This window comes from Sylvia atricapilla, chromosome 13, assembly GCF_009819655.1.
Source record: "Sylvia atricapilla isolate bSylAtr1 chromosome 13, bSylAtr1.pri, whole genome shotgun sequence".
Classification (NCBI taxonomy): domain Eukaryota; kingdom Metazoa; phylum Chordata; class Aves; order Passeriformes; family Sylviidae; genus Sylvia; species Sylvia atricapilla.
Window position 1 is genome coordinate 13,508,852 of NC_089152.1, and position 15,959 is coordinate 13,524,810.

Consider the following 15,959-nt stretch of genomic DNA (forward strand, 5'->3'; position numbering starts at 1 on the left):
AGTATGTGCTGCAATATTTCAGTGCTTGCTTGAGATGCAGATAAATTGGGCTGCTCAAAAAGCTATGATGTTCACATCGCTGTGCTTGTTTTGTTACTCATGCTAATTTCTTATGGATTGGGTTGGGCAGACAGCAGATTGGCAAATTTCTTGGCTTTTTATGCTCCTGTTTTCAGCAGCTGCAGGTGTCCAAATGAACAGGTTCCTCTGTAGCCAGCCTAATTAATAAGGAAGCTGTTCATCTGAAGTTTTGCTTTTAGAAACATTGCTTTAAGTATATGAAAGCAGATGGATTTACTTAAAGTGTATGGAAGCGAATGAGTATTTTTTTCAGGTTGCATCAGAGAACATTGTTTTTGCTATAGTTTCTTACGGGTTTGTATTTTTCTTTTTACCTCTAGGTATGGATGAGCGAACAGGTGCCACATCCTGGGGAACAAGCGGTCAGCCAAGTCCTTCATATGAATCTTCAAGGGTAAGATACCCACGTAATAATTCATAATGGAAGTTTATGGAAATGTACAGCGTAAATCAGCAGATGATTTGGCAAAGGTTTTGAAGGGAAATTCCTTTAAATATACAGATTAGCATCTTTTAGAGGCTTTAATGGCTTTGAGGAGCTGCAGCAGCAATTTAGATTTCTAAGTCTAAAAAACATATAGGCTAAGAATTCATGAAAATAAACCATATGTAACTGTATGCTTGAATGATGAGCATTTCATTTAACATGTAGTCAGAAAATGAAAGAAGTTGTGTTACTTAGGAGCAGATTTATTGGCAAAGTGTAGGGAACATTTGCCCCCTTTTTAACATTAACTAGCTATAGTATGTGCTGTGTCATGATGCTGAATTGAAGAGAGGCTTTTCTTTTTAAATACCTTCCTCCTGTTCTTGTTCCAGCTTCGTCCATCCCACTTACTGAGTTGAAGATTGTTGATAGTATCTAATATCCTAAAATAACATGACCCTTTTCAAACTCAACTCAGTGGTCAAAGCAAGCTTCCCCTAGTTACTCACATTCCCTTTCATCTACTCCATTTTCTTTTTATGAATATTTACTCCCTAAAAGGACAATGAGCTAAATACCTAAACTAGATACACACAGCACACCTGATGTTCTGATTTCAGTGCCTTTGAGTCAGAGAGCTGTGTTAGCACTTGCACCTTTGCAGTTTCCTTGTGCTGTGGAATGAAGTGGGTAGGCTGCAAGACCTTGTTCAGCTCACTGGGTGTTGTTACAGCCTCTGCCTTACTCTGGAAGGCATAGAAAGGTTTCTTATGAAGTCTTGATTTTTTCCATTCGTCATTAGTAAATAAATTAGAATAAATGTAGAAGTACTTCATGTTGAAGAAATATTTCTGTGCAACATGGAAATTAGGCATTCCTTTAAAATTTCCTGCATAACTTGGGGCATGGAGCTGAACTTTTAAAATGCCTGTTCTACATTTGAAATGGCATCCTACTATGCAGCTTTATGTAACTCATATTTTTACCATGTGTTTGGTGTTTTGACTATTTTTTTATGCTGTTGATCAGTTTTAATCAATTATGCATTAAGCTGACCTAACTGGAATTGGAGCTTGTGATATATTGGCTGTGTGGCTGTATTAATCACAATTTTTTGTATGGTAGAGGATCAGGTAATATTTGAATAGTGTAAAGTTAGTGAGCATTTATTTTTATTTTTATTTTTTTTTTTCTTCAATAAAGACTGGTAATTTGCAATGTCATTTAGGGGATGAGAGTTCTCTTTAAAGAAAACTCAATTCCTTTTCACAGGAAAGCTTAATTCCTGTGTTCTCCCCAGAAAAATTAACACTAGAAATATGTATTTTCTGTATATAGAATTGATAAAGATTAAGAGCCACAAATTAATTTGTCCTGTGGCTGGTATCTTCTGCAAAAAGAGTAGAACACAGGAATTTCTCTTCTGAATTCACTGAAAAAAATTGGATTTCATTTACCAGTTTAAATCAAGCTTACATGCATAAATTTTGGCTATGATGTATGGTCTTTAGTTTTTGGTTTTCTTTCAACTAATGAGGCAAATTACTGATTCAGGATTTTGAATAACGATAACTTCTGTCTACTCCTACATGTGCTGCTAGACCAGATGTCTCTGAGAAAGAGCTAAAATGAGTGTGTGGGTCTGTATTGTGAGAGTATAGATTGGTTTCTCGGAAGGCAGGGCAAATCATACACAGCCTTTTACATTTCTAGGTTATTCCTTGTGTTGATTAACATAGAGTTTAAGTAAGATGTAATTGTCTTACATGTTCAGCTTTCTAATCCAGTATTTTTTCCCCATTATTTCAATATAGAATGTTATTCTTATCCTAATTGTTCTTACTGCTTGTTTGTCTGTTTGCAGGAAAATGGCAGTCTTCATGGAAAAAGCTCAGATCTCTCCACAGACATAGAGAAGTTGAAATCTCAAGAGGTACCACTTATTCTTTTTTTATTGTGTGTGATTTTCCATTTTCTCTTTAAGTCCATGTGCAGCCTACTACTGGAGTTTTCTGTTAAAGGTCACCATATGGTGTCAAAATTATTAGAAATTTGAAGTGTTGGCTCACTATTGGCTGGAATTTCCGAAGACACGGCAAGACAAGCGGTTTTCAAATGAATGGAATTGGAATTTGGTGATAGTTTAGTGTGTGCCTGTTGAAGGCTAATGAAAAAAGATGATGGAATACTGGCTAAAGGATATTTTTCTTTTCCAAATCCTGATGAAGGTCTGTTCAGTTGGGTATAAATAGTCTGACTGTGGCCTGCAATGATGCATAAGGAAAGAGTATAAGCATAGGGCAAATATTTCGCTGCCTTTACTGTGTACTCTCTTAGCAAAACCCCAGCTCTTGGGTTAGATTTCCTGGACAGAGCCAACCCTTTGGACATGGTTCTTATAGCTGTTGGTTGCTTGCTCTCTACTGTCTGTGAATTTTTCTCCCTTTGGTTACAGTTTTTGCAACAATTACAAGGATTTTGTGCTAAAACTTACAGATTTTTTTGCCTTACATTTGCCACCCAGTGATGTACCTGATTTCCACCGTGTTCCTGTCTTCCAAATAGTTACTGATGTGCTTCATAATTTTTATTCTTTTCCAAGCAAACACTTCTATGTTCAACCAAGCTGAAGTATTGTAGTCTATTTGGTATCTGCTTGTATAGAACTGTTCCTAACCTGTGCTTAGTTCTTGGTGCTGTTCCCTGAACCTTTCTGCTCCTTCTGGATAACTTAAGAGTTAGGGTGATTATGACTGCATGCACTGGTCAAGAGGAGGGTATATCATAATTTTCTGCCTCACATAATGATAGGAACAGAGAATGAATCTTTCTTACTTGTTGATAAGTCATGCATTTTTTGATTGCCACTGAGCTGTGAAGTGATACTGTTTTAAAAACTGTGTGGAAAAGTAGTATTTTCTCTTACATTGTACCATAGGTACCACATTGTTATGGCACTGAGTTGTTTTTGAGCATGTTCTTTTTGTATTTATTTACACCAAATTTTATCTGCTCTTTTATTACCAAGTTCATGGAGAACATGCTTTGCGAGTCTGGACTAACTTTTAGTTAAAAATATTTTAAAAAATTGCTATCAGGACACTTTACTGCATTTGTTTACCCACTCTTTCATTTATTCATGGAATTATTGAAGAGTGATGGTATGTGTATGGTTTTTTTGGGAATTGGGGAAAATATATTGGTAACTTCTTTTCACTGTGAAAGTGAGATGTGTGTTCCTGTGCTTGGGGTTGGGTGTTTGTCATGTGGTTTTTTTTTCTCTTCATCAATAATTAATTCAGACAAGAGCCTTCTCTCATATGTAATAGCAGTTTATTTTATTTCATTTCAGGAGTCTCTGGTGATGCCTTATTGAAAGCTAAACCATTCTTACTTCAATAATGTTTCAAAGTAACATTAAAGGCTAGGAATCACAGCAGGCTTGAGAAAACCTCATATAGGAGCCTTGTCTTTTCATTGCCTAATAGTAAACAGTGTTTTAGCACTGAAAGAACAGTGGGCATTGATGTTTGAGTTTGCTGTGATGATCTTAGATGTGTGAAAAGGTACAAATAGAGACATTAGTGACTTCTGTGAGCAAAATCTCTTTTTGCATAGGCCAACTGTTTTGTTAGAAAAATGAATAATATGTAAAGATCCCTGTTGCAGTGAGTGAAGAAACAAGTAGGAAGGCTTTATTGTTTATAGCAATAATTCAGGAATGGTGATTAGCAGTCACTGGAATTCTGTGACACGCCAGTGGTCTCCCTTATTCTTGAATGGATTGTGCTGAAGTCCATGTACAATGCTGTGTACCAAGTTTGTCTCTTGTGGGGCTTGTTTGTCTTCCTAGTCTCCAATCTTGTTTTTACCTTTGTGTGCAGCAGTGGTGGGTTTTCAGTGAATATCTTTGGCTGACATATTCAAGTCTCTCCCTTATTTGAGTGATACAGAGCTGTTCTTTCATTATCTTGATTTTGTCGTAACATAAAAGGAGCAATAAAAGGAGCGAGTCAGTTTTTGATCTGTTCAGATTGCTGTCTCCAAATCAAGCATATCTGAAATGTTTTTCATAAGACATTTCCTTGATGGATTTCCTTTTTATTTATACACACATAATAATTTTAACTGTTAATAATTTAGCATAAATTAGTGGAGGCATTTTTCTTCCAAAATCTGAACTGTGGATGCTCAAATAATTTGTAACATGTGCATTGCACTAGAAGCTGTGAGTGTACATTTAGACCTGATCTAACATGAATCTAGCTTGGGTACTGAGGATGCAGTTTATCCTCCTGTTCCTTTATGTGACTCTGCTATGTATTTAATTGAAGCCAGAGTGGAGCTGATGAAGATAGCACTGTTAGATTAGATGGTTTTGTAGCATCAGGCAACAGGTTCCCTCTGCTGTATGTAAAATACTCAGACAAGAATTGGAATCTGAAATACTTTATGCCCAAATCACACTCCCCTTGCCCCAGGTAGTACTTTTAATTTGCGAAGAAGTCAAAAAGTAGTAATGAGACAGCAGGTTTTGAAATAGTATTTTATACCTCTTAATCTCAGGTACATAACAAGAAGGGAAGCTGTTAAATAGCAAAACAAGACAAGAGGGACACAGAAACACAGTAAGTGTTACCAAGTCTGTTGTATTTGTGTCCTTTTTGTCCTCTGATTTTTTTTTTCTGGGGAGGGAGGTTGTTTGGTGGTTCTGCTGCTGGTTATTTGCTTTTCCTGATCTATTCTACAAGGTAGCAGATGATTCACTGTGGAATTAAAGCCCAAATTAAATAGTCCACATTCAGTGCTCAGGACACTTGCAAATTCAGCCTACTTTATAATTTGATTCATGAGCAGCATTTTTCAAAGCAAGTTCTGTTTTTTAAATTCTGAATGCTTTAGTTAGGTTTTCAAGTATTTTCTTTAGGCATTTGTTGTTAGTTTGTTGGCTCTACTTGTATCATTTTATGTCCTGGTTTATAGCTTAGATAAGAGCTAGAAAAATGTGGTTCCCATCATATAAATTTTTCATTTCAGCTATATTGGAGAAGTGGATCTTTTGGTTGTGGTTTTTGTTTTGCTTTTATTGCAACTACCTACCACATTGAAATTAGCATTGAAATCTGTTCACAAATTGGTTTTCCATGTGGCCAGGGAATTGTCCCATTGCATATCATGTTGATGTTTGTCTCACAGGAGCTTAGAGAGGTGTAACTGGCTATTGGGTTTAGCTGTTTAAAATCAGATTTGTCACTCAGTCACTGAACTTCTTGGAAGTGGATTTAGAGCTGGAGAAAATAATGTTTATTAAAAAATAAATAACATTCGAAATAAATTTGAAAAGAGAAATAAACTGTGTTTTCAATTGTTTTCCATTCCTTCACACACATTTTTCATGTGTTTCAACTTGATACGGGAAAAGCTAATGACTAGTTTTAGAACTCTGTTGCAAAGCAGGTTACTTAGGGTGACACTTAAAGGATATTTGTGAAAGCTCTCTTGACTTTTCCCAGTAATATGTGAAATCTGGGGTAGTGATAGCTGCTTTTGCCCCACCATGTAGCAGGTGACCAAATAACACAAAAAGCTGCATTTTTGTCTTTAGGATATTGTAGTTGAATGTTAACACTTGCTGATTGTTGTGAAAAGGAAATCATAATAAAAGCTAGGAAGTGGAACCAGAAAGCTCCTTGTTTCTGGTGCAGTTGGGTGGTCTCCATCAGCAAACTGCATTCATTCCTCTGTTTCAGGAGTATTGGACAAGCTTCTTGCACAACTGAGGGAGATGGGGTTGAAGCACTGGCGGTTCTCAGGGGCCTGGGAGGTGGCAGACGTGGAGCCTGCAGTGGGAGATGTTTGTTTCCTGGCACATCAGGCAGTCTCAGCTTGGTCCCTTAGCTTTTGGGTTGTAGTAGGCAAATGGCAACAACGTGGATGAAAGAGTATAAGGAGTGTGGGGAGGCTCCCACCATCATCCACCTGCTCCAGACTTTGTAAGATGATTTTGGTCATTGCTTGGAAACAACATTGCTTCCACTGATAGTTTGCTGCAGGATTGTGTGTGATTTAAATGGAGCTATGGCCATGACCTGTGACAATGTGATGTTTCTTGGTGTTCTGTTAAGATCAATAAATACTGTGCAAATTATCCTCAAGGCAAAAAGGAAGAGAACTCTTCTCAGGATTTATTTTTAGTTTACCTTAATTTTTGCAGCATTCTTCCTGATCTGTGTGTTCAGTAGACCAAGCCAGGTTTTTGGCTCTCTTGTCTTTCCTCTAGGAGCCATTGACAGATACATAGATTCAGTGGCTAAAAATACTCTTTTTTTTTTCCTTTCATTTTGTTTTTTAAGGTTGTGTATTTCTGAAAGCATTCAGGATAATATAATCCATAATCTTTTAATTCACTAGGACATGTTGGTATGGCTGTTGTACAGATCCTCTTGTCTAACCTTCAGACAGTGACTCAGCACAGTGTTCCTGGATGTAGTCAGTGTCTCTGGTCTGTCCGTCTGTCTCTCACCGCCTCTGCCTCTTCCTTTCTTTCCTCACTCCCTCCCCCTTTGTGTTTTTCCCCTTCTTGTTTGTCTTTAGAACTTTCAGATTAGTTTGGAGAGCCAGATAATCCAAAATAAAGTGGATTTTAGCAGGAGCTTCACTCGTTCATTTACACATTAGTCATTTGGATGACTGTTGCCTGATTCATAAGTTCATTGCCAAATTTAGCTTGCAGGGGACTTCAGTATTCCTGAGCTTTAAACAATTAATATTTGTTATTTAAAGTCAGCCAAACTATAAAACTCAAGGAATTGAAAGCAGCATTCATTAAGTTTAATCTTTTGGTCTGCAGCCACGTCAAACTGTGAACTCAACCATTCATTTTAGTGGAATTTTAATGTCTGAAGTTTAAATGCAGTAATTGAGCTATATTGTAAATTGCTAAAATGCAAATACGTGCTTAGTGATCTGGCAGCTTGGTTACGAGCCTTAGATTTTGGTCTGTTCCCAGGGACTTGTGTAGGAGAGGGCTTGGGGCTAAGGGAGGAGAAACAAACAAAACCCCTGTTATCTCTAGTCTAGTGGGCTTGAGCAAATGAGATGCTGTGGAGTAGTAAATTGTACAGGGAGGAGACCTCAGTGAGTTGAGTATGAACTCAATAAATACATAGGAAAATAGTATGCCATGTAGAGGCAGTGTCTTCTCCATTTTGCACATTTACCCTGAAGTGGAAACAAGATGTTGTGCTTATTTAAAAACAAAAACTCCACAACTTGAGTTAGGGCCAGTAGGGTTTTGCTTATGCATGGACAAATGCTGATGTGACTTCAGAAAATAATTGCTAAAGAACAACAGTTTTATGTTGGGAAAGTTTTCAAGGGGAAGTAAAAGGGGGAGAATTAATCCCACAGAAAACCTCGAAGTAGTGCAATGAAAAAGGGTAGGGACGGTAAACTGGGAAATGTTTTTGACTTGTTCTTAGGTGATTTTGTAATTAACTTTAACAGTCATTGGAAGACATTGAGTTTTAGGAGGTTAATTACTACTTTGTAGAATGGGGCATAGACTCATTGTGTCAGGCCTTCTCTCACGATATGGTAGGACAAACATGCCTAGTAAGGAAGGCGTTTACGGGTTGGGGATTTTTTCCATTTTGTCTTCTGAGTCTTCTAAAATAATACATCATGTAAGAATTTTCAGATGTCCTGTGTGAAAGTATTTATGATTTTGTAAATAGTGTCAGATTTTTAATTGGTTTTGCTGTGTTAGCGTCCCTGTGCTTGGAAAATCCTGATTCAGATAGAGTCTAAATCACTTGGGTGCTTGGGGCATATTACCCAGAAGAGATAGGAATGCATATTACAACTCTGAAATTTTTAAATTGGTGGGCTTTATTTATTGGCATTATTAGTGACCACCACTCTAATCCAGTGAAATATCTGAAAAATCTAATAAAGTTAGAGCACTCCATGTTGACAGTGCTTTCACTAAGTTAAATTGCTGTGCTAATTAGTAGTAGTCTTTCTGCTGCATTTCATAACAGGTGTTATTAGTAGACAATACTTGTTCCTTTTATTTGTAGATATTATTTGTATATATATCTGATTTGGTCTTTCTGATCACAAACATTTCAGTCAGACTGAAACCCAGGGAGAGGCTTGTGCAAAGTCAACAGTGACGACATTACAAAATGCTGTAAGGGAACAGTTAACCCAAATTGCACTTTATTTGGGCTATAACAGTACAGAAAGAGAAGGTTTGTCTTCATTTGGGAAAGTTAAAACTTGCTTTTTTAGTAGCTATGTATGAAGCTGGAACAAGGAAGGCAGTTTTGCATTTATAGCTATATCATCTGATCATATTCAAAACCAGTTTGCTTTCTGCCAGCAGAAAAATGCCCTGAGGTGTCTGCAGTCCCTTCAGAACAGGGTGCTTAGAGCAGGAAATAAGTTTGTCCAGTAACTCCTGTTTTGTAGACTGTTTGCCAATTATTTGCTAAACACTCCAACTGTGCACTCTGATGTATACTAATCCATTGGTAGGTTTGCTGAGGGGCCACAGAGGCAGAAATGGGGATCTGTGTTCAGCATGGAATGTCTCTTTCCAGCCTTTCTATGTTAAACGTGCCCTGCAGGTAACAGGAGGTAGAAATGCTCCAAAGGGCTTTGGAAGCCCACCTGCGGTCCAAAGAATGACATCACCAGCCAGAATATGTACCATCAAATAGCTCTTCACAAGAGGGGAGAGTGGCTTTTGGCATGGCTCATCAGTTCCTTTTCTGCTTGGAGTCTGTGATCAATGCAGCTACATTTAAGTGAGCTTCAGTAGATCAGTCTTCAAAATTGTCAGAACTCAGATTTCCTGCCTTTCTCAGAAAGCGGGAATGAAATTTGGCAGTGTGTATTATTGAGTCCTGCTTAAAACATGGATTTGAAAAGGGGCTCTGATAGAATTTTGTATAAATCCCTCCCTCCCATCTTCTGCTGCTTTTGCCATGAGGGGTGAGTTCACATGCCAGCAAATTGTCTTCTCTTCATTACTGTCACACAAGCTGGGTATGTCTTAAAACCCACTAGCCTCTGTTGGTATTCCAGACTCTTTAAGGCTCTCAACTGTGTTCTTCTTTGAGCAATAAGCATATGTTGTCAATTTGTACTATCATATTTGTTAAATACATTTTTTTGAGCTTTGATTGGATGACTAGAAACTTCCAGTAGCTTTTCAGAAGCTACTGGAAGCTTCTAAAGTTTTATCTGTGATTGGTTACAATGCTTCCCAGTAGTAGTACTTTGCTCTTTACTCTGTAGGTTAACAATAGAGATGCAAAAGCAAGGAATGGTATCAGGAATGCAATTTTATTTGAAGTACAGCTTAAATGAGAAGAATCATCTGAAAAAATTCTGTGTAATTTAAATCACTGTCCTTAGAGCTCTTCCCATTTTTCTTAATTTGCTTTTGTGAAGTGCAGAAGTTGTTAAATCAAAACTGCACGTGTTTGTGGTTATTTTGTATTCATTTAGGTTGGGTGAGTTGTATGTAGGAATCAGTCCAGGGTTTCTAATCCCAAACAAAACCCTGTGGTCTGGGTTGATAATCCATAACTGAATACTGAGACTGAAGTCAGGCATGGTGGTCAAGGTAAGACCTCTTTAAGTTAGCTCACTGTAGATAAAGGCATTGGTTACAATTTGCACAAGTGTGAATTCTCTAGTGGCAAATAATGAAATGCCTAATACAATTGATTTTAGGAATTGCATTACAGTCCAGAAAAGACCAATTCTACTTAAAGGGCTTGTGTATCCGTTATTTCATTCTGACCCTGTATATGAAATGTTTAGTTTTCAATGGCTTTGGTGTTGTGAAGGATAACCCCGAGTGTTTTCCAGGTAGATGAAATCGTTGATTTGTCTGGTAGTGTAGAAGTACAACTTGGATGCTGTGGTAATCGGTTGAAAATGCATTTTGGCAAACTGAGAGGTATACGAGAAGAACATAATGTCAAGTATTCTTCAAAGGAATTTTGTTAACAGAAGGAAGAATATTCCTTTTTGTGTAAACCACCCCCTCCATTCTCCAATTCCTCTATTTTGTGAGGGGGATATGCCATATTAACTTGGGGAGGACCATTAAGAATCTTGTGCGTTAGGTAGATTGTGTTGTATGATGTGCAACTGTATATGTTATATTTTCAGTAATTGTCTTATTTACTCTGTAAATAAAGATGTCTTAAAGATTTCAGTTTCTGGGGCTTGTTTGGGCACCACTTGCTGAATATCTGAGATGTGGATCCTCTTTTATCACTGATAGTGTCCTTTATAGTTTCTTTCTTTTAAAAATAAAGTACAGCTGAAGTCCTAGAGAAAAAAGTTTCCAAAAAACAGCCACTATTAAGAGACACAAATATAAAGGTACCTACTTAGGAGCTTTGTTTTTGGTCCTGTATTTGCAAATTTTTGTTTCTTTATTCAGCAGATTTAATTTCTTTCTTGTTTCATTTCAGCGTAAAAATAAACCACATGTGGTGACCTTAGCTAGGAGCCACTCCATTTCCTCAGCAGCTGCTGTTCCACGCTGCTTGTCTGACAGACGGGGCTAGGTCATGGTTTCCAGAGGACACCCTTGTGGTCATAACCAAGTTGTAAATGTCACTAAGATTGTTTCTGGATGCCTATCACAAGTGTATCGCCGATGCTGCAGCAGATAAAGTCAGCCAGAGATTCAGTGGGGAGTTGTGTCTCCCGGAAGATTGCTGTGCAGCCGAGGAGCAGCAGGAGTGTGACATGCATCCATAAGCAGCAGCGGTGCTGTGACAGTTCTTTAGCCCTCAGTTAGCAGCCCTTTGGTAGAACTGACAGCACGCCTGCAAAGATAGGGAGGCCTGTTTCAGCCCCATTAATGTTGTCTTGAATGTGAGCCTGCGGTCTGGAGAAATGATAAATGTTCAGTGATTGATGATTTTATAGTCCCAGGGCACTTGGGATGGTTTCTGGTAGCTGTGAACAATTTTCCCTCCTCCCTTAATTAGGCCTGAGCTCTAGGTTTGTGAATGAGAAGTGACTAAGTGTGAATTGTACGATAAGGTTTACACGATGTTTTTCAAAACTTTGGCTACAAAGGAAGTACAATTTTGAGTGCCAGGTCTTTCATGTTTTGGTACAGAATAAGTGATTCAGTGTGCATTTGGTAAGTCTGAAGGGCAAATGGCATATTCATACCTTTATAGAGAAAAGCTGACAGGATTTTGAAATGTCTTGAGGAGAGCTTTATGTAACAGGCTTAATTAAAGAATATGTACATCCAAGGACTTCTTTGTTTTCCATCTCCTCTGCCTTTGGTGTAAGCTTTCAATAAGCCAGTGTTTCCTGACTGGGAAAGCGTTGCCCCGGGTCTGGTAAACTGGCTGTGCTAATGGTAGAAAAATGCAAAAAAGTATCTCAGTTTCAGTGCTTGTTTGCAAATCAGATGACAAAGTTGTTTATTTAATCACTATATGGAAGTAAACCTTTTGTCAGTGAACTATGCTGGTTTGTAATGTGATAGTGTCAAAATGCCTATTAATCTGTAACATTAATAGCAGGCTGCAAGAAGAAATGGAATGGGCTCTTCACATCTGCAACAACATTTTTTCTTAACATCAGTGACTCTTCCTGAACTTTTTACTGTCTTTTATTAATGCAAACAGAAAGCTTCTGAAAAAAAAAATCACTTGCAAGTTCTTCAGACTAATTTTACTCTCTGTGGTTAGTGACTTAACACTGAGAGGATTCAAATATCAAAATATCTCTGTATTATTCAATTTTTAGAAATCTTGTCCACTAGGACCCAGCTTATTAAGAAACTATGTGGTTTCTTTTTGATGGGGAGAAAGTAATATGTGGGCAGAGAGTAATTTCTGTGAGATAGACCTGAAAGCCAACTTTTGTGATTAATGACCAATTGTGACTCTGCACATTTAATTAGGAAAGTGTCATTACACTCAATTAGCAGGGCTGCCAAATAATCTGTTTAATACTCTGGTCTTTTTTTTCTCTAGGGTTTTGCAGACAGTCCTCATTACAGTGATCACTTGAATGACAGTCGATTAGGGCCTCATGAAGGATTGTCCCCGACACCTTTCATGAACTCAAATCTGATGGGTAAGTAGGTAATTCTTTACGAGTATCCCCTCAAAGCCTCTTTGGTCAGAATGAGACATTTTTCATTCCCTTGTCTAGGCCTGACATGTCAAGCATCTGGAAGTTGCTCTGTTTCTCATAGCAACACTGACTTTCCTATTCAAGTCTTTTTATGTTGGGTGAGTTCCTCATAAAGGCTGTTGTCCAGGACTTTTTAGAAGAAGGAAGTACCAAGATTTTCTGAAGTTGATTTAGAAAACTGACATATTTTGATTTGATGTAAATTCTAAATTATTTCAAAGATTATTTTTCCTTTATTTTGTTGGAGAAAGCATTTATAGCAATTTTTAATTTGGGTGTTTAGATTTTTTTTTTCTAACATTCAATTCTTGAACTACCTACCAATTTACTGTAGGCTTCCTTTCAGGTAACTTCAGGGGTTGCTTCCTATTTTTGATTTTCTGATTTCTTTGGTATTCATTGTATTAGAAACTCTGTCAGTTGTAAGGAATAGATGGAGACTCCTATTTCCAGACCCGTTTAACATTTTCTGCTTTTGAAGGTGGAAAAAAGCAAGCAAATGGTGTATTGTATTGGGGCCTTAGGCATTGAAAGCTTTTTTCCATTGCCTGCGCGGTGTGTTACCTGGAACATGTTAATGTGTTGATGGCATTGCTTGCAAAATCTTCTTTTTTGTGTTCCAGTTTGGAACATAAAGCTGTTGATGCCAAAATATTTAATTTGGCAATACATGGGCTTGGGACCATTTTTGTTTTGTGTCTTAAATTTCAGGATGACTCTGAATTTGTACATTTCACATTGTTTCACTTCTATAGTCCCCATCTTGTAGACATGACCTATTTTGTGATCTCAGTATTGTCCTTCTAAGACATAGCCATGGTAATCTAAGTGGATTACCTAAATCCAAATCCTGGTGGTCTGCAATTTCTTTTGGAAATCTTTCTACTTTGCTCAGTCTTTGTTTACTACTTCAATTTTCTCTGAAACAGAGACAGACAAAGCTCAGCTATTGCTGAAAGCAGAATTTTGTTTAAACTTCATATATGAAGCTGAAAACTGGCAATTTTAAAATGCCCATCTCTGTAGACTTAGATTCAAGAGCCATGTCAATTGGTCAATGACACTTCTATCTGAAGACAGCAAAGCTAAAATGTAGCAGTTATTTTGATAAAGTAAAGTAGACTTTCTCCAAATACTCTTACAAACATATTGTCTTTTTTCTTTTTTAGCAGAAAGATAAAAAGACAAGTTACTTCAACCACTTCTCCAGTATTTTGATCAGTAGCATGTATGGAATGGGCTTCATAGCTGACACTGATTTTATTTTACAAAAATATATAGCAAAGTTTGATTTCTTTTTAAAAATTTGTATTATCAAAGCCAGTTTTTCTCATGTTTTTAATTTAAGCCATCCAATTTCTGAACAATATATGCCTTTAAATATATGACAAAAATAATTGGTGCAACTATATCTTCTTGACATTTCATTTTTATTGAACAGACAACTCTGTTAGACATAATAGAATTACATCACTAATACAGATTTGAGAAGAAGCCTCCATTTAGATGGTTTTGTAGAGAGGATTAACAAACTGAGAGATATGTATGTGTCAGTCACCCAAAGCAGCTGAGAACTGAAATAGTTTTGTAAAGCTTTGTGGCTAAGAGTTCTTAGGGATTTTATTTTCTTGGAGCAAAAGTACTTCATTTCCTTCTATATGCAACCAAGAGTTATAGAAAGCTTTCAATATATATGTTAAGATATGTTCACATCAGAACTTTAAAAGTATGCCTTGAAAAGTATTCCACTTGGGGTTTTTGGCTTGAATTATGATTACAAAGAATTATGTTCATTTAACTTATGTTACTGTATAGGATACAGCTTTGTATATTACACCTTCACATCATTAGATTTTGCATTGTATTTTAACTGATGGTGAAAGTTTGGAGAGAGGAATTATAGAATTCATTAAATAAATGAAAACACAGAGTAATACTTTTCTGTGTGGTACTACTGTGTTTATAGTTTCTCGATCTATTATTGAAAATAAAAATGATAATTCATCTAGAGTTTTTTTAGACAGATTTTATACAGTTTTTTAATGTCAAACTGTGGACATGTTCCCATAAACAGAATGAACACATTTATTTTATTAGCTGATGTAGACATATGATATTTAAGGTGTTGGTTCATTATTTTGTGATCTTTGGAGTTTAAAAGGAGATGGAGAGAGGCTAAGAACATGAATTTGATGAGCCTATAGGAAATAACTCACTAGCTAATAGCAGTGATTGAGCATCTGGGGTTCAACAACCAAGATCTAAGAAATGCATTCCTTCCCAAAATTTTATCATGACTGAAATACATTTCTGAAATTGTTAAAAACTATTAAAAAAGAAGAGAGAGCAACAACATATTTCACCATTGCTGTCAACACTTAAGAGTACCATTAAAAGAAAGAATTGTGTGTCAAGGAGATGTTGTTGTTTTGTGTATTATGTTCAGCCGTAAGCATATTTGCCTGAAGAGATAGTGGATTATAAAGTGCCACTGTCTTTCATGATGGAGCTCTCAAACATTTTAATGATCTTGTACATTGCAAAAGAGAGAAATTTTGTCTAACAAGAGTTGATAATGATTCAATAATGAACAATTTACCACAGAAAGATGCATTTCCATATTCATTTAGATATTTTTTGAAGTGTTTTGCAGAGGAAGTAAAGCTATTATGCTGGATTGGTTAGTGTTCTTCACTAATGAATTCCAGAATTATCGTGTTGATTTGGTAATATAAAAAAAGAAGGGCTGTTACTTATATTTTGAGTAAAACCACTGAATCCTCTTGGGACCAGCATAGTCTGTTGGTATCCATAGAGATATGTAGAAAATCAGGCTAAGATATATTGGTGGTATTGTAGCTCCATTTAGACTTGATAATCTTTGCTTATTCAACACTTCTCTTTTAATTACATTCTAGAAAACTATTCACAAGGATAGGAGATTCTTTTCTCTGTAATTATGCTGCCTTTTAGTACTCTGCACTTGCAAGGAGAGGTCAGTTTTTGCTGGGACCCTTCAAGCATGTAGTATTGTATGTTCTGTTGTACTGTTCCCCGGACTTTATTCTCCTGAGCTTTTTTACTACTACTTACTGGGAAGAAAGAAAGCAGATTATTCTTGAATATAGCTTAAAGGGGGTTTTGTTGGTCTGTCTTGAAAATTTGAAGTGCGTGAATTACTTTCTTTTGTGTGCCTGTCTTTCCACAAGAGGTAGAAAGGATAACAGCCAAACTTTTGTGCTCCATGCTCATCATT

The 15,959-nt window shown here is 36.8% G+C and overlaps 1 protein-coding gene across 7 annotated transcripts in view; it reads left to right on the forward strand.

Annotated features, from left to right (window-relative positions):
* The window catches only part of TCF12 (transcription factor 12), a 159,846-nt gene that overhangs the window by 41,419 nt on the left and 102,468 nt on the right, over positions 1-15,959 (forward strand). For all 7 annotated transcript variants that reach the window (XM_066328488.1, XM_066328492.1, XM_066328485.1 and 4 more), the window contains exons 4-6: positions 402-475; positions 2,373-2,441; positions 12,541-12,643. In XM_066328488.1, the coding sequence (XP_066184585.1) occupies positions 402-475; positions 2,373-2,441; positions 12,541-12,643 (246 nt within the window). The remainder of the gene's footprint in view (positions 1-401; positions 476-2,372; positions 2,442-12,540; positions 12,644-15,959) is intronic.